The 23,459-nt window shown below is 36.7% G+C and overlaps 1 protein-coding gene across 1 annotated transcript in view; it reads left to right on the forward strand.

Moving 5' to 3' along the window:
* Window positions 1-23,459, forward strand: part of LOC114026188 (deleted in malignant brain tumors 1 protein-like) — a 134,388-nt gene that overhangs the window by 37,982 nt on the left and 72,947 nt on the right. The window contains exons 4-10 of the mRNA XM_027839815.1: window positions 6,369-6,683; window positions 15,613-15,675; window positions 16,867-16,917; window positions 17,006-17,320; window positions 17,457-17,486; window positions 19,244-19,309; window positions 23,277-23,417. Coding sequence (XP_027695616.1) covers window positions 6,369-6,683; window positions 15,613-15,675; window positions 16,867-16,917; window positions 17,006-17,320; window positions 17,457-17,486; window positions 19,244-19,309; window positions 23,277-23,417 — 981 coding nt within the window. The remainder of the gene's footprint in view (window positions 1-6,368; window positions 6,684-15,612; window positions 15,676-16,866; window positions 16,918-17,005; window positions 17,321-17,456; window positions 17,487-19,243; window positions 19,310-23,276; window positions 23,418-23,459) is intronic.

Here is a 23,459-nt window from a genome sequence, read left to right on the forward strand (position 1 = left end):
TGTGTGCTCAATACTTAATAATACCAATTGACATTCATATAACATCTTAAAGTTTGTGAAGTATGTTAATAATAGTTAATAATAATAATAGCTAACATTTACATAGTGCTTACTATGTATTACTACACTGTGCTAAGCCCTTTACAATCATTATCTTATTTGATCCTCACAATAATCCTGAGAAATAGGTGCTATTATTATCCTTCTTTTATAGATGAGGAAACTGAGGCAAACACAGTTTGTGACTTGTCCAGGGTCATGTAGCTAGTAAGTACTTAAGGCTAGATTTGAATTCTGGTCTTCCTGAGACCCTATAGCTCTGGGAAGTAGATTTTACAATTATTCCCAATTTAAAAATGAGTAAATTGAGGCTCAGAAAAATAAAAAATTACTTTACTTGAAACCAGGCTTTCCTGACTCCAAGTTTCACAAATTCTCCTTTATACTATTTCCCCCTCAATACATGTGGCTTTATAACACCATGCAGTAATCTGATATATGGAAAACAACCACTTTCCAATCCACCAATAAAATTTAGTGGATGGAACTGAAAAAGTGAGGCAGGTTGGGACCTATAGGAAAAGAGAGAAGCTAGTTTCCCAGCTGAACCTCATGAGTATTGGCTGTGGACATGGGGAAAGGGGTTACAGAGGGATCTTAGCTGAGGGCCTCACCTTAATTTTAAATGCTCCTAAATCTAAATTCCATTGAATCTTCAAATTGGAAGGAATCTTAGGGTTCTGTTAGTCAAACTCCTTGACAACTTAGTCTACGGAATCCATTGGAAGGAACACACTGCGGGAGAGAGTTAGAGGCTCTAAGCTTTTGACAAAACAGATTAATCCAGAATTTTTTTCTTTTAACTGGTGCTTCCCCTCCCCCTTTCTATTGGTAAACCCACCTGTCCATTTATTGATCTTGAAATGAAAAATAAGCTATAAGCGATGAGAAGTGAGTTCAAACATCACCCCTCTTCCTCTGACCTTATGGTAAAATGACTCTCACATCCTACCCCCCCACCCCCGCCACACACACCCAGTCCCATTCCCTGTCTGTAGTTGGCAGGCATAAATAAAAGTCAATACAGGTTCAATGAGATGTTTGGTACAATTGAAATTATTTGTTTTAAATTTTATGTAGTATTGATTAATGATATCATTATATTTTTCTTCATCTTTCTTGGCATTGAAGTCATTTAAAGTCAATCACTTTTTTAAAAATCCTTACTCTTTTCTGATTTTCTCATTTTTCCCTTTTTTTAAAAAAAATCAGAAAATCATAAACATCATTCGGTTTGGACAGTGGGCAAACACTGGATTTGATCATTCAAAAAGCAACTGACATTTGGTCAAAGGAGAAGGCTTAGTATAGACTCTTTCTTCATGGGACATTTTTTAGGACACTGTTTTCCTAGTCTAGGTCATCAAAGGCTTTATCAGCTAGCCAAAGTCTATTTATCTCAGACATCTATTAAATGACTAACAATTATGCCCAGCCACTGGGTTATTGGCTTCTATCATAACATGCTCCACTATAACCTAGGCTTTCTGAGGTATTTCCTGCATCCCCTCATTCCTACTGGGCCGAGCCAGTATTTTCTAAAAGTCAGAAACTTTGGGAAATGGTCTGCAGCCTCCAAGAGAACTGCCTTTATTCTTTGGCATGGGCCTGGGGACAGGTACTCCACTGAAGCCGAAGAGGCCTTGTGGTTCCAGGGTCTCCTGATGGTTGATACCAAACAAACATAAACCTTGAGACTGTATTAGAGGAGTGGGTAAGGAGGGATGCAGAAGAAGGGGAATTTTTACCAACAAAATGTTCTATAGTAGCTTCAATAAACTGTCACCTCTAAGAAAATGTAGAATAACACTGGTATCTTGTAAAGCTGATGGCTACCTTAAACACTAATTGTTTGGTTCTTTATTCCCCTTCACCTCCTTCCTTTAAAAGATTCCTTATATCCTATTTCAAAACTTCAATGAGTCTTGTAACTGAAAAGTCACGCAATATCCTGTCAACTTTCTCACTCCCATTCTCCTGGTCATCTAATCTAATGTGACCATTGCCCCTTTAAAAGGGGAGAGTAGGACAAGATAGAATGATGGAGCTTTAGAGATGAACTTCCAGGGGTCCTCTAGCTCATTTTCCTGATAAAGAGACCAAGGCCCAGAATGGAGGAGTAACTTGCCCAAAGTAATTGAGGGGCAAAGACTGGACTAAAACCTAGGTTCCCTAGTTCCTAGTCTGATGCTTATCTATGACTATACTGCTTCCTCATTCTCCAAGTCTGTCCTGATTAACAAACTATAGTTCAACATTGGGGTTTGTTTTCAAGAATGGAAGGCCTTTTCAGTTGGACCAAGCTATTTAGTGATAGCTTTCATTTCTATAACTCTATGTGCTTTTCAGATCTTTTTTATGTGTATCTGAATTCAACCAGAATAGTATCTGGCCTGAAATTTACCTGTGCTTTATCTAAAGAGGATCATTCAACCAACTAATGTTAGACAACCGTAAGTTCAGAGAAGTGTTTAAACAATTCAAGAAAACAGGCTTGTTTTTAATTAATTTTTAATTAATTTTAATTAATTAAATTTTAAATTAATTAAATTTAATTAATTTTATAATTTTATAACAAATAAATAAATTTAATTTCATTTAAATTAAAATTTAATTAATTAATTTTAATTAAAAATTCCCATTCTAATCTATTGATTAAAGCAAAGTTATTAGTGAACCTCTACTTAGGCAACACCTAATTAGCCTGCACATATCATCACTTGCAATAATGAAATTGTATTGCACCCTACAATGAAAATTTTTCTCTTCTGACTGATCTTCTCCATTAGTGAAAATTAGTGCAGTTTCACTTATCTTTTTTAATGGATAAATTTTCCATTAAAGCCCTACTCTGATGTCTCTCTGGGGAAATGAGGCAAATCTGCCTTCTCAAAGGCTATGTACTAGAAGAATGGCAGCATTGGTAGGTCCTACAGAAGCTAGAAAGGCTTTGAATATGGCTAGAATGATAAACGCCTGCCGCTTCAAGATCTTAAATAGATTCAACATCTAAAAGTTGACCAATATATGGTTTTATTTTTTGGTCATGATGTCTCATGAAGGCTGATTTTGCAGGGGCTACATTCTTCAAACACAGAAAATGAGCCCTCTATGATGAAATCCAAGATCTTTTGAAGATAATGATTTTAAAGATTGGCTGTAATCTTCAATGTGATTTTAATTTATCTTGTAATAAAATTTTTTCCAAGGGAAATATGTCACTAGATTTATAACAGATGGAAAATATAGAAATATACTTTATAAGAAATTATTAGGAACTCATCTCTTAGAGTATTAAGGAATCCTTTCATAGCATTCCAGTTGGCTGAGTTTATAGTAGTTTGGATTCCCTTTAACTGTTAATATAATTCACTGAACCAGGGTAAAGTTGACCATATGCTAAATCCTACAAGGGAGGGGCAACAAATACAGAACCCCATAGTTTCCTAAATTTTAAGGTGGAAGGGACCCTCACAGAGTTCAACCCCCTCATCATAGAGATGGGAAACAAAGGTCAGACAGGAAGTAAAAAGCATAGCCAAAATTAGAATCCCAGTCTTTTGACTCAAGGTGAATTTCTTTTCTATTATGCCACCCTGCTTCTCCTATGCCCCTACTTTTTCCCATCTGGCCTTTTCAAACACACCTCTTATATTCGATTCATTTTCTGATGCCCCCATCTCAGTCCTCCATCCCCTCCCCCATTTCAGTTCTCCATCCCCTAAATGAGTAGTAATGGATTAATAGAAAAACTAATTCCTTCACTTGAATGAATGAATTAATAAGCTACCCCTCTCCGGTAACAAAAGCTTAATCCTTTAGGAGCAACCACAATTGCTAGAAATTTCAGGCATCTGTCTTAGAGGAAAGAAGGGAGAATTTTTAAAATATCAAGGTAGTTTTAGTTACTCTCTTTATAATACAGTGAGAAGAACTGTCTGTTACATTTTATAAGGCCTACCTAGGCATCAGGTGCAGGAAATCCCAATCACTGCATTTTCCCTGAAAAGAGAGACTTGCCATTGATATGCAACGTTTCATTTCTTCTCGTTCACAGATTACGACTTTGAAAGCTCTGGAGCTTCTGGTAAGACTCATATTCTTCTATGTGAGAATGTCAATAGGTCTCTGATTTCATTGATTATTGCCTTCCTCCTCCAGTGAATGATGTAGATTATGACCTATCCATGCTGTGTCCACCAAAAAAAATTTACTTTTATATAACATTAACTGAACAGTCAGCAATGCCTCCACAAACTGGTTTAAAACACACACATATATATGTATGCACTTAAATATATGTAAACATTTACATATAATAAAACCTATCTTTATGCAGCACTTTAAGCAAAACATATACACTGTCTCATTGGAGACTCAACAACCTTGTGAAATAGAGGTGACAAGTATTATTATTATTATTATTGTTATTATTATTATTTTACTGATGAGGAAACCAAGGATGAAAATGGTTAATTGACTAGCCCCTGGTTACACAATAAATGTACATAATAAAAGTGGGAAGATCGGTGTTTTCCTTCATTCAATTCCAGTACTCTAGCAATGACTCTTATGTAGACATATAGATGTTAATGCATTAAATTTATTCTATGCATGTGACAGATAGTCAAAACTGCACCTTTGCCTTTATGAATATGTTTTCAGGTATTTCAAGCAATGTCTCCTTCACTTTAACTGACAAGATGTGGTGATTAATAGAGAGTTGTCGATCACCTTTTATGTCTAGCATGCTCCCCCTGCCTTGATTAGGGAAAATAGCTTTGAAATGACAAGGCAGATTCTTTGCAATCAGCAAGTCATCATTTAACTCCATTCCTTTTGAACTTTGACCTAAGATGATGAGACTAAATAGACCTGGAAGGGGGCAAAAGCAAATCTAAATTGTTAAGATAAATACACAACCACATTCTTATTAGGTGCTTTTTATCAAAAAAGATAAAAGATAGGTGACTTTTATCAAAACTCATCTTTTACTGAAGGCCAGGTAAAAGATCAAAGAGAATATCTACTAATTTGGTCATCCACACATGTGTAAATAAGAGTTAACAGTTTTGCCTGGTAGAATCATCAGTTCTTAGGCTGGGATGGGATCTTAAAGGTCATTTAATCTTATATTCTGCCCACTGCTAGGACTCCCTTACAGTTTAGGGTCCTTTTCTCTGAATTGGCATGAAATGAATTTAATCTCTTTTCACATCATACATGTATGTGGGCATGTACGTATATATGAAAATAAAAAACCTGTAAATAATAAATCATTTCATTTTTCTGTGCCAATAGGCTCTGAAATCTTGAGCCCATTTCCAGGTGGTAAGTCGTTATTTTTTTTTAATTAAGTCTGATAATCTTTGGTGAATCATATATTTCTAAATGACTTGCTGTCCCTAACATTCAAGTACTGCCAGATTATTTTGCCTTAGAAATGTTGTGTACTTTCACCTCTTATGAAAGTGGACTCTTTTCCCAATGAGATTGTGTATTCTCCATGCTCCTGATAAGGCTGGCAGATCTGGAATGCCATCTGTTTTTAGCACTCCATTTACTGTTTCCACCAGATAAGTAGACGGAGTGAAGAGGAATAATTTGCAAGTGATTTAAAGGTGTTATCTAGATGCAGGAATTCCTTTCCTTCCAATTATAAGATTGAGGGTTTAATTCAATTCAAGAAATGTCTGTGTATATTTAAATTTCTTTGGTCTAAGGAAATAAGAACCAAACAGCTGTTCACAGCTTGTTTTTCCCCAAGGAACTAAAGGTGCCAGAGTTGCTAAGTGATTTCTCATCATACTCTAAGGCAATAGAAGAATTTGCTTCTTTAATTTAATTCTTTGTTTACCCAAGCTATACAAGGTCTACTTAGAGCAGGGGTCTTAACCTTTTATTGTGTGAGAGACTCCCTTAGAAGTTCAATGAAGCCTATGACTCCTCAAAATAATGTTTTTAAATGCATAAAATAAAATATATAAGGTTATAAAGGAAATCAATTATATTGAAATAAAGGTGTAATTTTTTTTCACATTTAAGTTCATAGATCTTCTGACATCTATAAGTAGACATGGGTCCAGGGACCCTAGATTTAGGGCAACCTCAAGTGACAGTAAGGGCTGCTTTTTAAAACAATGAAACAAAAGAAAGGGGATGGGCAGAATAGGGTTCAGGGAAAGAATTTTCTTTTTTTTTCTTCCCCAAAATGTATGTTAGTTTGGAGAGCAAGAGTGGGGAAAGTCTTATGAATAAATATAGTGTATTTCTTCTCTTAATATTTAACGTGTTTGTGTCTTTGAAAGATTGGCCCCAATTGCAGTTAGTGAACGGGTCAGACAGATGTTGTGGATGTGTCAAAGTTTACTACCATGGCCAGTGGGGCAGCGTGTGTGATGATCACTGGGACATGAATGAAGCCGATGTGGTTTGCAGGCAGCTAGGATGTGGGCGAGCCATTGCTGCCCCCACTGAGGCCTGGTTTGGTGAAGGCTCAGGAGAAATTCTTTTGGATGATGTGGAGTGTACGGGAAGAGAAAGTGATCTGGGGCAATGTTCCCATGCAGACTGGTTCATACATAACTGTGGTCATGGAGAAGATGCCAGTGTTATCTGTTCAGGTAATGTCTCCCTCTTCTCCAAAGTATATGTATCACTTTCTAAATGCATTTCCACTCTTCTCATGAGTAATACATAAAGGCTCCATTATGGAAAATTCTTGATTGTTTTTCATAAGGCAAAAATGAGGAGCCATTGGAAACTTTTGAGCTCATAAAAGAATGAGCCAAAAAAGAGAGGTTAAAATAGAACTGAAAACACTCATATAGGAAAAAGTTACATGAATTCCAGGGTGGGTAGATATCAAGGAATGCATTCCCAGTGTATTCTCAGGCTGCTTCCTAGAAAGCAAGGATGAAGGTGGTCAACAGTATGCAGAGTGTACCACATTGCTTTGGAATGTGGGGAGATAAAAACAAAATGGTAGACATAGCCCCTCACCTGGACAAGCTTGTAATTTGATGAAGATGAAAAATAATAGGGAATTCTTATGTCAGCTACCTGTACTCCACTCTCTGGAGTGTGTCGTCCTCTGTGCTCAGTATTCTTTGACCAAGAAGTATCACGACTAATGTTAGCATTCTATGGTTCTTCCATAAATATTATAAATGCTAAGACATAGATTTGTACCACTGAAAGAAATAAGATAACAACTCCTCATGGAGTTTAGAATACCAAATCCTAGTCTTCAACTCACACACTGGGGGCAATACAAAGTTTAGATTAGGTGCATCCTTGCCCATTTGGCTACTAGGTAGCACAGTGGATAAAGCACTGGACTTGGAGTTGAGAAGAGTTGAGTTCAATTCCTGCCTTGGATATTTATTAGTTGTGTGACCCTGGGAAAAATCACTGAACCTCTCTGAGCCTTCTTCATCTGTAAAATGGGATGAATGATAATCTCTCAGGGTTGTTGTGAGGCTCAAATGAGAGAACATATATAGAGAAACTTTGTAAACCTTAAGATGCTATATAAATTCCAGCTGTTTTATTATTGTTATTATAATGATGATGATGATGATAGAGCTACCAATCTGTTAGGATGAAATAATGCATGCACAGATAGCTATAGTGTAAAAGAATTGAATTCAAAAAGCACCTGCTATATGCCAGGCACTGAGCTAGGGATACAAAGTCAAAAATGAAACAGTCCCTATCCACAAGAAGCTTACATTTTATTGTGAGGATCCCAGGAGATAGGGAGGCACAACATGTACATAAATAAGTATATATATATATGTGTATATTTATAAATATATATTTATATATATTATATATATATATATATATAAAATAATCCAACAGGGAGAGAAGAAAGATGTACCCCAAGAAAAGTATGACATGAGGTTTGAGGGGGGAAATCGTTACCAGCTAACTGGAGGCATCAGGTAAGGGTCCATTTGTATTGGGTCCACTAAATCATATCTACCTGATTGCAAAATAACCAATTGGTTCAGTAAATTCAAACAATCCAACAGCTTATCCAACCATTTTTATCGAATTTGTATCTCCATAGAAACAGTCAATTAAGTGTCCTTGCTAGTCAAAACCAGAATGTTTCATTTGTGGGAAGTTATATCTTCCCTGCACAATAATTGATGAAATAGGTTTTATGCAACAAAAACAATCAGCTGTAAGTATCCTCCCAGTAGAATGCAAACTCCTTGTGAGCAGGAACTCTTTCATCTTTGTCTTTGTATCCCTAGTGCCTGGCATATAGTTGGTGTTTAATAAATGCTCTCTGATTAATTGGTTGATTATAGATAGCCTTCCATGATGTTCTATGGTAGGGAATAAAGAGCTTAATTGTCTATTGTGTTTTGCTTATAGTGACATGGACCAAGAAAGTGGTGTTATACATTCTATTTCCTTGATTTCATAATTAAGAATCACTTTTAATTGAAGCATTTCTTTAAAAAAAAACCCTATCTTTCTCTAACAATAGATGTTTTCTTTTCCTATGTTGACAGAGGCTGAGTATTTGATGCCTATAACAGGTAAATTCAGCCTTCAATTTTCTTAACCTGATATTCTTTCAACATAAACATCAAGGTGTTTTCAGGAAGGGAATGCAGAAAAGTATGAGGTGGTGAACATAATACAAATGATTCTACTTTTAAATGGCATTGTCACATTTCTTGAAAGTGATAGGTTTGACAAGGCTTAGATATTTTGACAGATTTTTTTGCAATCTTGTGCAACTTCATTAATTCATTTCTTTTTAAAACAACAATAATCTTATTCTTTTGTTATAATAGTTAACGCGTCTCACACTTTTAAAATGTTGGACTGAGTTAAATATTCTCAAGGAAAGAGATCAGTCTTCCATGGGAACTCCGGCAGGAAGTCACTTTCTATAAATTCTACCAGTCAATAGAAAATATTATTAGGTCATTTTTTCTTCAAGTTCTCCTTCTTTTATACTTCAATCATTAAATTTTGAGGATATTGTCTGGAAAGTTATTTTTTCAAAATTAAATACTAAAAGCTCAATTTCTATAAAATACTGGGCAAACTCATAAACTATTTTGACAGTATTACTTGTTTAGCATTCATTCATCATGATGAGGAGAAATATTTTTCTATCTGGAGTTACTTGACTATTAATAGCTTTATCTATGGATTTTTTCCATTACAACAGATATTAAATTCGCAACTCTTCCACCAACAGTAGACGTTGATGAGTCATCTTCTGGGGAAATAAGTAAGAGATATTTTTTGTATCATCTATCCTTTCCTCTTCAGGATTTCCTTCTGTTATAAAGCAATCAAATTTTTTACTTGAAATGTTGGGCCATATGATTTCTGGCTAGGACCACGAGGAAATAAAGCTGATAATGATTGATGTGTAGACTCTCATCCCTTTGGTACACTTAGAAAACTGACATCGCTTCCAACTAGCAATGGGATGATATTCAAAATGGGTTAAAATGTACTAGCCAAGGGATCTGGAAGACAGTGTTCATCAACCTCTGGGATTCTGGATGAAGCAGGTGTGGTGAACTCACAGTAGAAGTTTGGACAAATTACTTGGCCCCACTAGGGCCCACCTTTGGTTCAGACTTGGGAAAAATTCTCCAGCACAATGTATAATGTATAATATAATAATATATAAAATATATAATATAATATTATATTAATCATATATTATTAAATAGTATTATTATAGAATTATTATGATATGGTATTGTTATTATATATTATATATTATCAAATTATATATACCTATATAATATGATAATATATAATATAAATTCTCCAGGACAGTGTATAGAATGAAAATCACCTGGATCAGATTTGACATGCTTTCAGCAGTCAGAATGAGAGTATTTGTTACCTTTTCTGGTTAACATTTCTCTCCTTTTATCTAATCAAATCAAAGATATCTATTGAACACCACAAGATGTTGTATTTCACAGATAAGAGACTTTATTTCATATTTTATGCATTCTAGTAGACTAATATATTGGAAACAGGCTAGTTAATAAAGCAACATAGTGATGAGATTTTTAAAATTTATCTTTATCAATAGGTGATAAAAATTTGTCAACTATGGTATCAGGTAAGAAAACATTTTTCTAATCATCAAAATGTATAAGAGAGAAATAAAAGGAAGACCTGCTGAGTATATAAAATGGATTATGCCATTAAAACTAGCTTCCTTGGTTATACATCCTGTGTGTCACAAATGAAATGTGAACTTAAGTAAAATTGATTTTTCAATGGTTTTTGAAAAATGATTTTTCATTTTTTTTAAATTTCAAATTCAAATTGATTTTCAAAAATCAAAAATGATTTTTCAGCCCTTAGATGCATGCACTTGGGGAAAAGCTGCTATTGTTGTGAAAAATGAGGGCAATATCTTCTAATTCTCCTAGGATATGAAAGTAGAAGTCCACAATTCTCACTTTACAGATGAGAAAATCAAGTCCCAGAGAATTTTAAGTAATTTTCCTATGTTCTACAGGTAGGAAATAGCAGTCAGGATTAAAAGCCAAGTCTTTCATGACTGAATTCAGTACTATTTTTACTACATCATGGAGCCCCTTACATCTTCAATCCTTCAAGTTAAGCTACTTACTTTGGTAGCCAACCCAGCGTCTCATAGATTTTATTTTTCGGTGCAACACACCTAATTTTGCACGAGAAAAAACACCATTTGATTTTGTTCACAGTTCAACAGTTTCCTTTTTTCTGTTAATTAGAAGGTACTGGATATGTCTACAGAACAGTGCATGACATCTGGAAAATGAAACATTAAAAGATACAACAAAAATAGAGACTGAAGGAGAGAGGAAAATAAGAAAGGTCATAAAGACAGGGACAGGTGAGTGATGTATAGAGCACAGGTAGTAAAGAATAAAAAAGGCGGTGACTAGGGGAGCAGAAAGTTCTAATCCCAGACCTGCCACTATGTTGGTATAAAGGGCCAAACGAGTACAGCATAGCTGTATGGGGCAGGAAAGTAGTAACTGTAGGTAAGAGCTCAAAGGTGGGTGCACCAACCCTGTGGCAACCTGAAGCCAGCACATAAAATCAGGGATTTGTCGTTCAGTCGTTTCAGTTGTGTCCAACTCTTCATGACCCTATTTGGGATTTTCTTGGCATGGATATGGGAGTGATTCACCATTTCCTTCTCCAGCTCATTTTACAGATAAGGAAACTGAAGCAAACAGGATTAAGTGACTTGACCAGCATCACACAGCTAGCAAATATCTGAGGCCAGATATAAACTCAGGAAGATGAGTCTTTCTGACTCCAGGCCTGGCACTCTATCCAATAAGCCACTTAGCTACCCCTCCAAGAAAAATCAGGGATAAGTAATCATTAAATCTTTGATGACATTTCAGACTGGATGTTCCAGAATTATCTTAAACCCAATATATCAAAAAATTGAATTCCTTGCCTTTTCTTCTAAACCCTCTTCTGTTCCAGACTTCCCTGTTTCCATCAAAGGTGCTACTATCCTTCCAATCTCCTGGATTTATATCCTTGGCATAATTCTCGACTCTTCACTCTCTCCACACATTTCCAATTAGGTGCCAAATCTTGTCATTTCCACCTTTGGAACATCTCACATATGACAGCTTCCCACTCACACAGCTACTACCTTAATTCAGTTCCTCAACACCCGGCCAAGATTACTGCAGCAGCCTTCTACTTCACCTCCCTGCCTCAAGTCTCTCCCCACTACAATCCATCCTAAACACTACTGCCAACATATTTTTCCTTAAACATAAATCTGACAGTGTGATTCTCCCACTTAATCAACATCTTTTGCCTTTGGGATAAAATAGAAATGTTTCAGAGTTTCACGCATTATGGCACTCTGCCATCCACTCAACCTGGCATTCTCACAAATGACATTCCATCTTCCATCTCCAAGCTGAGCACTGGCTAGCCCACATCCCTGGGATGCTCCCTCTCTCATTAACTTCTACCTCATAGGGTCTTCTCCTTCCTCTAAGTACTATCTTCTACTTCTAGTACTATCTTATGCATTAAGCCTTTCCTTATCCCCCTACCAACTGCTAATGCCCTCCTTCTCAAAAATCTTGCATTTCACTACTTTGCATATGCGTGTATTTACTCACATTCTATTGATGTGGTTTATATTTATATATATATATATATATATATATTTATATACTTGTTGCTTCCCCTACTGAAATGTAAGCTCTTCACAAGTAGAGATTGTTTCATTCTTTGTAGTTGTATTCCATAGTGGCTGACATATAGTAAGCACTAAAAAAAAAATACTTGTGACAGCTAGCAGGGTTCAGTGCATAGAGCAACGGGGTTGGAGTCAAGAAGATCTGAGTTCAAATTCAACCTCAGATACTTGCTAGCTGTGTGACCCTAGGCAAGTCACTTAATCCCTATTTGCCCCAGGTCCTCATCTGTTAAATGAGCATTCATTGGAAAGGGAAATGGCAAACCATTCCTTTGTCTTTACCAAGAAAACCTTATGGACGAAGTCCATGGGGTCACACGGAACTGGATACAACTGAACAGCAACAAATAAATATTTTATTGATAATGACCCTTAAACTTGACATCATAAGCCTACCATCAGTCAGTAAGACAGTACAAGAAAGGAGAGAGTAGGAATGAGGTAGGACCATCAATTTAGCAAGGCAACACGTGTATAGTAGCCTCACTTGCAGAAGCCGTCTCATGTATGTAACTACACATACATATGTGCATATGCATATGAACTCTACTGAAACACTTCCCTCTTCTCTCTTCCCACTCCCCCCACCCCAGGAAAAGCAACCAATGGTGTGGTGCTTTTATGGTCAGGGCATATCTATAATAGGATTATTGGAGCCTGTCGTACTAACTCATTGTATGACCTTATACAAATTCCCCTCTCTGGGCTTCACTTTTCTTATTTGTAAAACGGAGTTTAAGAAAATAATCTCTAATGTATCCTTTGATGCTTTTATATTTTGATACTTTAAAAAAAATTTTAATTGACAGAAAAAGGTGAAATTACTACCGTGTCTACATTCCATAACTGCTTCATCTATTAAGACTTATTGTTGCTAAAGGCAGGGTAAGAATCATTAATGAAATGAGCTCACAAATGACCTTAGTAAGACAAATGGAAAAAGGTCCCAGAAAATCCTAGTGGTCAGAACCAACATACATGCTGTTTGAAAGGAGTCACCGGCCCATTGTGAGAGATTTCTAAGTGCTAACTGTGGCAAAGCAGACAAACTATGTTGCATACACAAATCCTTAGTCATAACTAAACACTGACTCTAAGAGAGATGTATAAGGTCTTGGGTAAGGGCATGAAGCAGTATTTCAAAGGTGGGTCAGAATGCAGGAGTTTGACCAGAGCTTAAGGCTCATCAGGCCAAGAGTGATCTAGCATCTATTACTACTTACCTAGGCTGTGACAGGCAATTTATCACTTTAAATCATGATATTTTCTGTTGTGTCCTTATTCATGGAGTTAAACTGGAATATTGCTCAAACTTTAGGTGCTCTTAAAAGTATGTTGGGGGGGTGGTGAGCAGCTAGGTGGCACAGTGGATAGAGCACTGGCCCTGAGGTCAGGAGAACCTGAGTTCAAATCTGACCTCAGACACATAGCACTAGCTGTGTGACTCTGGGCAAGTCACTTAACCCCAAGTGCCTCACCAAAAAAAAAGTGTATGGGAAAATGACTCCTGTTAATAAAATTGAAGATATTACATTTTTCTTCATCGAGATCATCAGTTATTCACTATTCATAAGAATTTTCTTTATTATAGTTCTACCAGCTGCCATTCCAACTCCTCCATCACCTGTAGGTGTTGACCATTCAGGGAAACTGTCAGGTAGGAGCTGGTAATTGAAAAATCATTAACAGGTGCCTTTCTTATCCTCAAGCAATACTAGAACCATGTAAACAATTAGGGAATAGAATGAAAACGGCAGTTCATTTTTATTTATCATGCCTACTATATTTACTAAGTGGCTATATGCAGTGTTGGAAATAAAAGATAAATAATACAGAGCCCCTGCCCTCATGGAGACTATAATCTAGTAGGAGAGATAAAACGAACGTTGGTAACTGTAATAAAAAGAAAATTGGACAAATGCATTGAGATACAAGGTGCTATGGAAAAGTTGTAGGGGTGAGGAACCTGTGGCCTCGAAGCCATATGTGGCCTTCTAGGTCCTCAGGTGCGGCCTTTTGAGGCCACACCCAAGGACCATAGAAGTCCTAGAGGCCACAGGTTCCCCACCTCTGGTAAGAGGAAGGAAAGATGGCTTCTATCTAGGAGGTGAAAGGGAGACTTGATGAAGGAGGTGGTATTGGAGCTGTACCTATAAAAACTGCCAAGTATTTGATAAGCATGGCTATGTGGGGAAGGGGCACTCCACAAAGAGGGATCAGCCTAAACAAAAGCATGAAGATTTATTCAGGGAAAGGTGAAAACTCCAGTGTGACTGTAACATAAAGAATATGAAACAAGGTAATGGAACATTGGTGTGGAAAGGTGGATGAGGGTATATCATGGTGGGCCTGCCTTCAACATGAGGCTAAAGGATTAACACCTTATTCACCAGGTGAAGGAGAACTATTGCAGATTTTTGAAAGAGTAGTATAATGATCAAATAATCAGAACTGTGCTTTAGGAAGATTAATAAGACAGCAGAGTGTAATGTTTTAACTACTTAGATGTTCTTGAGGCTCACCAAAAATGAGAAAGCCAAGGAGGAGAAAAATGACATGTATTGTTCTCTAAAACTAGTCTGCATTCAGGGTTTTCCCTGGTTGCCTTTGTTTATCCATAAACTGTCTATAAAACTTTTTAGCCTACTTTGCTAGAATTTTACTGTTATACATCATTAAACTATATGGTTCCCAATCTCTCGTATTTATGGATTTAAGTCACTGAAAAATGAAACTACAAAATCAGTTAGATTCTCACCTCTAATCTAGTCAAAGAATAAAGGCATTTTATGCCACCTTGAGCATTCTGTTTGCTCTATGGAAATCTAACTCTCTAATACTCCATCAAAATGAGGGCTTTCTCCAGTGATGAAGATTGAATCCCATCCATGCCTACCCATTCTGTGCAACTCTCCTCCATGACTTCCTATAGATTCTGGAAATGTTCTATTTTGAATAAACACATTTATGGATAATTGAATTAACTTTCTGGATTGATGGATCAGATAACAACTCACATTTCTATAGAGATACAGTTTACAAAGTATTCCTCTTCTGACTACCTAGTGGTATAGGATTACCAGTATTACATCCCCTATTTGCTGATGTGGAAATTGAAGTTCAGAAAAGCTAAGTGATTTCACCAAGATCGTATAGTTTATAAGTAGCAGAGCTAGAACACAAATCCAGGTCTTCTGATTCTAAAGCCAATGATCTTTTGACTATATCATATTGCCTCAAATATATTAGGTAACCTTGTTCATCTGTTGAAAGTGAGTACTATCAGTTTTTGAATATCTGTTCTGATATTGTTACAGCCCTATCTATTGAAGATTCAGCTCATGCATCACCAGGAGTCATTGATACAAATATGCCTTCAGGTAGGATGCTATAGGTAACTAAGTACTTAGAGCACAAAATTATACTTGAATCATAGTAATGATTGAAGAAACTAATAAAAATATAGACTATTTAAATGCCACTGGTGCAGTAGAGATAAAAGGCTGAGAGTAAAAGGCACTTTAAGATCCTTGAGACAATTCTGGTTGCAGTGTGCTCTCTAAATGACTTAAATTTCTTTATCTGTAATCTGCCTACAATCCAGGGATTCTTAACTTTCTGTGTGTCATGGATCCCTTTGGCTGCCCAGTGAAGCCTATTGACCCCTTCCCAGAATAATCTTTTTAAATGCACGAAATAAAATACATAGAATTACAAAGCAAATTAATTACATTGAAATAGTTACAAAATCTTTTAAAACAAGTTTATAGATCCCCAGGTTAAGAACCTCTGTCTTGGCTTACCCTAAGTTTTATTATCATACATTGTGGTACTCTATAGCTCCCAAACCTCACCCATTCATGTCTACATACAAAAAGAAAGCAATTTTTTTTTCACTTCATGCCTATTTAATGACTGAGTCATAGAATCTTAGAGTGGGGAGGTACCTAAGAAATCAATTAACCTAATTTCCCACTCCATGAAGAAATCAATACATGACATGTCTAATGGTCATACAGTCTCTATTTGAACACTTTTATTGGTGGGGAGCTAGATAACTAAGAAGTTAATCTTCCATTTTTGGGACAGGTCTAATGCTTAGAAAGTTCTTCATATTTAGTAAAAATCTGCTCGTATATAAAGTCCATTTTCTGTTCTATTTTTTCCCTTATGAATATATAAAATAAATCTAATATTCCTTCTATGTAATGGCCCTTCCAATATTTGAGGACAGTTATAATGCCCTACCTGCATCATTTCTGTAAATGTCTAAATATGCCTAGCTTTTTCACCATTGTTCATTTTTTAAACAGCTCTAATTGTTAAAAAGCTCTTTTTCATTTTAAGCCAAAATCTGTCTCTAAACTTCTACCCATTGGTCTTAAACCAAACTAGAGTATGCTGCTTACTTGATGGAACTATCTCCATATGAATATACATAGATGGGGATAATTGTGTTCCTCACCTTTATTGCTGGGTCAGATAAATAGAGTAAACGTTCTCCCTTTCAAGGTGAGCAATATTCACTGGTAATAAACATTTGAATTTTATTACAGTGCTTCCTGTTGCAGATTCAAATCCTCCACCACCAGGAATTGTTGATAAGTCAGTTCCAGGTTCAGGTGAGTCACTATGTACCAGTTAGTGCAATGATAAATGAACATGATGCCTTTCACATGCTAACCTTTAACATTTTTGTGTCTTTAAAAGACAAGCCTCTAGTGAGACTAGTAAATGGGACAGGAAGATGTTCAGGTCAGGTGGAAGTTTACTACCAAGGAACCTGGGGGACGATATGTGATGACCACTGGGAGCTGAAGGAAGCAGGTGTGGTGTGCAGGCAGCTCGGCTGTGGACAGGCTCTTTCTGCCCGCTATGGAGCCCACTTTGGCTCAGGCTCAGGGAAAATTCTCCTGAACAATGTGCAGTGCAGTGGAGAGGAAAGCCACCTGGCTCAGTGCTCACATGATGGCTGGTTTACCCACGACTGTGCTCACAAAGAAGATGCCAGTGTCATCTGTGCAGGTGAGTGTTTCTTTTCCTCTCTTTAAAGCTCCTCCTTGGTATAGATCACACTCATAGCCTTAATTATATCTTTAAAAACAAAATGGCCAATGAATAACCATGATGATTATAGCTATTTTAATTTCTCTGCCAATAGATGATAAGAATCCAGCAACTATTTTATCAGGTAAGCAAATGAGCTTGTAATTTTTCTCGGTAAGTTTTGTGCCTAACCACCCAGACATAGGAGATAAAAAGAAATAACTGGAAAAAACCCATAATAATCAGGGTTCATACAACTACAATGTGGTTTTAAAGTGAATAGATTTTTCTATGGCTAATGCAAAAAGCATAAACCCACATAAAGGAGAACACCTAATAATGCACTAAAGAAAGGGGTAAAATCCTTTTTAAAAAAAAACATATGGATCATATTAGGCATTTAGATTCATAGTCAACTTTCAATGGTTTTGTTAATGGAGTGCTAGGATAAACAATTCAAAACAGAACTAATCCAAAGAATCTCTAGTATTTATCTTTGGAGAGCATATTTTTTTAAATTTTCCATCAGATTTAAATTCCAAGCTGTATTTTGATTAAGTTAATATTGAAACATTAATTTGCATCCCCTAATCATGAATTGTCTGGCAGAGTTGGGAAATATCTGAAACTTAAGGTATTTATTCCTAGAAAGTCTGTGGGGTTAAATTTAGCCCTAAATAATTCATAAAATGGATAATACACTTGAAAATAGTTGAATTGACTAATTTTTGTGGTTGTACCAAATTATCTTTGATTTCTGACTATATACAGAATAAAAATTTTATTCAATTGGCCCATCCAATGGCGATGTCAATTGCACCTTAAGCATCTTTTATTAACATAGGCATTGGTTCAATAGCACCTGCGTCGTCCAATATGTACAATAACCTGAGGCAGCTCTGTACCCATGGAATCATGGGGCTTGTTGGTGTCCATTCTCAATACTGACTGGACATTGCTGTTATATGTTGTATATGTTTGTTATATGTTATAAATGTTATATATATTTGTTTGTAGAACTTCCTGTAAGTCCTAGGATGTAGAGTTGGAAAAGGCTTTAAAGGTCTTCTAGGCTAACTCTCCAGTTTTACAGAGAGGGTAAATCCAAAGTCATGAGAGGAATAAGGAGCAAGTCCGGGATTCCAACCAAACTCATTTAGCTCCAAATCTGCTGTTGTCTAAATTCCTTCCTCATTTCCTTCAATCACCACTTCTCCACTTCACACTTTAGACATGGAATATTGGAATAGGGATGGAGAGATCAAAACTGTAGAAGCAAATAGAATGTAGAATGTAGAAGCATGAGGAAGGCTAAGTAACAAGTGTTGCTTAATTTTTACATTGGTCAACTTGCTTTAGGAATTGTATTGTTCCATACAAGTCTAATATTGTGGTTCTAAGATCTCCTGTGGTATCTAAGACTCTGCCACAATAAAGACCAGAAAGTGGCTCAGAACTTGGGATAAATGCTAATTTTAAATAAAACTCAAAATTCCAGTCTAGTTACTCTGAATAAAGGCAAAATCAGTTGTGACTAAAAAAATGCAATGAAAACTAAATCAAACACACATACAAAATACTACAAGCTTCTGCAACTGAGTGTTTTTTCCAGCTGAGAAATATGGCCTTCAACTTAGGGTCAAGTTACGTAGATCTGAAAAGATTCTGATTTTGAGACTAGAAAAAAAAATGTGGTTCAGAAACATTTCCCACTAATCCATAAGGTATTGGATAGCTTACTTTAAATGTGGATTTATGTAGAAAAACAAACTTGCGATTGTTAGGTAATACTGAAAAGGTAGTCCATCACTTTCTTTTATTTAAATCTTTGTTTCCAAGTTTTCTTGCATCTATCCCAAGCAAATTAAACCTTTACTAAGAAGTCTTTTTATTTAAATATAGCATTACCTGCTGCCATCTCAACACCTCCATCACTTGTACCCAGTGACCACTCCATTGCCCAATTAAGTAGGAGAACTTCACTGACTGTACAATTTCTCCCTTATAATGATTTTTAGTTTCTGACCTATGCATACTTTCCCAGTTCAACTTTGATTGCATCAACTGAATTTGACAAAAATATATTAAGCACCTACAAGGCACCATGCTTATACCTGGTGGCAAAAAACAAAAAAAAAAATTCTTACCCTCAGGGAGTTTACACGAGACTGGGGAGTATGACATGTAAACAGATGAATCAATAAAAGATAATTTAACAGGGAAAATAATACTATTAACTAGGAGAATCAAAATAATCTTCTGCTAAGAGGCAACTCTCTTAGATCCCTAAGGGAGGGATCCTCTCACTCATCTCTAATAGTCAAACATTTATCAGATCCTGTTAGATTTATTCTCCACAATGTCTCTATGACCTTCCTCTCTATGACCACTGCCAATAGTCTAGTCAGGATAACCTGGGTTCAAGCAGTGCCTCTGATGTATACTAGTTATGTGACCCTTGGCAGATCCCCTAACCTCTTGGAGCCCCAAGCATTTCTCTAGGATGCTAGGTTATATTTATTCAGATTTATTTGTATCAGTGGAAGGAGTTTCTACACCACAATTTCTCCACATTCATGAAATCACAAGTCCACACCCATCTGCCCCCCCAAAAAAGCGTTATTATTCCATGATCTCATTTCCACCTACCTAGATTATTGCCCTTGTCTTTTTCCAGTTCTTCTAATGACCAATCTCTCTCTTCCTCCTCCTCTAATCCATCACATGCTACCTGAATATGATTCTTTCTGCTTAGCTCTGGTGATTTCTCTCCTCTGTTTATAAGTCTTCAGTGATACCTTATTGTCTGCCACATTCAAACGTCTCTCATTGCCTCCACAACAAAGCACCAAACTATCTTTCCAACCCTTCTTGTTTTCTGTACTACTTGTGGCAGCTAGGTGGCCCAGTGGATAGAGCTCTGGGCCAGGGGTCAGGAAGACCTGAGTTCAAATCCAGACACTTACTAGCTATGTGACCCTGGCCAAGTCATTTAACCTCTGCTCGCTACCTCAGTGGTTAAGTAGGGATGATAATATCACCTACTTCCAAGGGTTCTTGTGAGGATCAAATGAGATGATATTTGTAAAGTGCGGAGCAATGCCGGGCAAATGGTAAGTACTTAATAAATCCTTATTTCCTTCCTTCTACACTCCAGCCAAGCTGGATGAATCTCTGTCTGCAGAACACACGCTTTTTTTGCCTTTGCCCAGTATTCCCTGTGTTTGGATGCCCTCCCTCCCTTTCTTCACCTGTTGGATATCCTATCAATCTCTTAATGCCAATCTCAAATGCTACCTCTTCCAAAAAAGCCTTACTTGGCATCTCCTGATTGCTAAGGTCCTTCCTTCTTAAACTTCACATGTTGCTTTATTTTCAACTTTCTTACATACTTAGCTATATAACATATGCTGTTACACTTTGGTATTGGTGTCAACATCACCTCCCATGCCGTAAGATACTGAGGGCAAGGACCATGACTACTAAAAACTTTATACCTCCCTCCTAAGCTGGCAAATAGGTCCTTGACACATGCCTGATACTATTGTTCTTCCGTTGATACTACAGTGCCACAGTATAATCTCTCATAATACCCTTCTGAACAGTTTCAATAATTGAGAACTTGATGGCAGTACAGCTAGGTAGATTTGGAATTGGTTGAACAGTCAGACCCAAAGAATAGTCATTTTCCATGTCAATGTGAATTACGGACTCTGATGGAGTGCCCCAAGAATCTGTCTTTGGCCCTGTTCTGTTTAATTTTGATCAATGAGCTAGATAAGGGCGTAAATGGAATGCTTATCCAATGTTTATATGCCAGCAGGGAGAGTTAATATATTAGATTACAGAATAAGTATTCCAAATCTCTCAGTTGGATAGATCAAAGATTAAATTTAAAGATAAATGTAAAGTCCTACACTTGGGTACCTAAAATCAGTTTGGAAACTATAGAATGAGAGAGACACGATTAGATAACAGTTTATCCAAAAAATACCTGAGGATTTTATTGTAATAGAAGCCCAATTTTGGTTGTGACATTGCAGCCCTAAAAAGTTAATATAATTCTTACCTGGCATTAAGAGAGAAAAGTAATTATCCTCTTGTCCTTTGCACATTTCAGATCGTGTGCAGGGTAAAGGTCTCAAACACATGGCCCAAGGGCCACATGCAACTCACAACACTTCTAAGTGCAGGCAGAACCAGATTAAAATGTAATTGGGAAATCCTTTACCAAATAAGTCAAAATACAATAAAAAGTAGGTAACATTACATTTTTAAGACAAATTCAATATGTGGCCTGCAGGGATCCTATGCATGTTTCAGTGACCTTTATTTCTATCTGATTTTGACACCTTTGGCCTAGAGTATTGTACGCAGTTCTGTTGCTAAATTTGAGAAAGGGCATTCATAAGCTAGAGAGTATTAAGAGGGAATCCAAGATGGTGAAGGAACTGCAAATGTTCCCATAACAGGATGGATTGAAAGAAATGGAAAAGAAGATTTATTAAGGATGGTGGAATTAACTTGTCCTTATTGGCCCCAGAACTAAGCAGAACTAAGAGCAAAATGGAGAAAGTTCAGAATCCATGTAGGGTGATTCTAAGAAACTTCTCTTAATGATTAGAACTATCTAAACTTTGGGAGGTAATGGGTTCACTAGCATTCTTTTAATGGAAACTGTATGACCAGCTGGGAGATTTTTAGGAGGCATTCTTGTTAAGGCATAGATTGTATTAGATAGCCTCTGAAGTCCCTTCCACTCTAATATTTTGTTTTTCTATGGAATAAAGGGAGCAGCTAGGTGGCACAGTGGATAGAGTACCAAACCTGGAGTCAGGAAGATTCATCTTTGGCAGTTCAAATCTGGCCTCAGATACTTATTAGCTGTGTGACCCAAGTCACTTAACCCTGTTTGCCTCAGTTTCCTCATCCATAACATGAGCTGGAGAAGGAAATGGAAAACCACTCCAGTATCTCTGCCAAGAAAACCCCAAATGGGGTTATAAGAGTTGGACGTGACTGAAATGACTGAACAACAACAATGAAATAAAATTAAGTTAATGACAATTCTCATTTAATTGAAGAGCTAGATGGGAAAATAGAGTATCATCTAGTCTAACCTGTTTACTTTATGTACAAGAAAAGTGAGGCTCTGGGAAATTAGTCATTTGTTTAAGGTTATATAGCTAATAAGTTGAAGAGTTGGGCTATTACCAGTGTGTAGTTTATAATGGGGAAAGCCTAATGGCCACAAGGTGGGCCATCATTCTCCAAGACTGTTTGTTATACATGAGACAGAATGTTAGATGCTTATAGCATATGATCAAGTCACCTTCCTTAAAGTTATCATGGCAAGCGGAAGTATTAAGTATTATACTAGTATGGTGTTGGGGGGAGAAGAGGGGAAGAGGTCTATATTTAGTATGAAAAAACTTGGTTACCAATTCTGACTTCTCCAGTTTACTAACCTATGACTATAGGCCTATGACCCTATGAGCCTCAGCTGTCTCATCTGTAAAACGGTGATGATACTACTTGTATAACCTACTTCAAAATTGTGAGAAAATACTTAATGGCTATAAAATATAATAGTTTATTATCAATTTTGTTGCTATTGTTTTGCTCCAAAAGCTGACATAGTCATGTTAATCTCTAAGATATCAGCAAATGAGAAAAAAACTTACTTTTTCATCTGCTGATTGTGTTTCCCTGAATGAAGATCATTACACTGAGTTGTAATTATGGTACTTTCCCTCTGGATATGTTCCCAATAACTTGAGATAAATGAATTCTCCTGAATTTCTGAGCCAAATGGGTAGGGTTAGTTCAGTGGAAAATGAATGCGTTATGCTTCATGAATTAATCCTTATTATTTTTGTGTATACAGAAGACTGGCCTCCTGTGCGATTAATAAATGGGACGGGAAGATGTTCAGGTCGGGTGGAAGTTTACTACCAAGGAACCTGGGGTACAGTGTGTGATGACCACTGGGAACTGAAGGAAGCAGGTGTGGTGTGCAGGCAGCTCGGCTGTGGACAGGCTCTTTCTGCTCCTCATGGGGCCCACTTTGGCCCAGGCTCAGGGAAAATTCTCCTGGACAATGTGCAGTGCAGTGGAG

Source organism: Vombatus ursinus, unplaced genomic scaffold, assembly GCF_900497805.2.
Source record: "Vombatus ursinus unplaced genomic scaffold, bare-nosed wombat genome assembly UNPS02014833.1, whole genome shotgun sequence".
In the NCBI taxonomy this organism is placed as follows: domain Eukaryota; kingdom Metazoa; phylum Chordata; class Mammalia; order Diprotodontia; family Vombatidae; genus Vombatus; species Vombatus ursinus.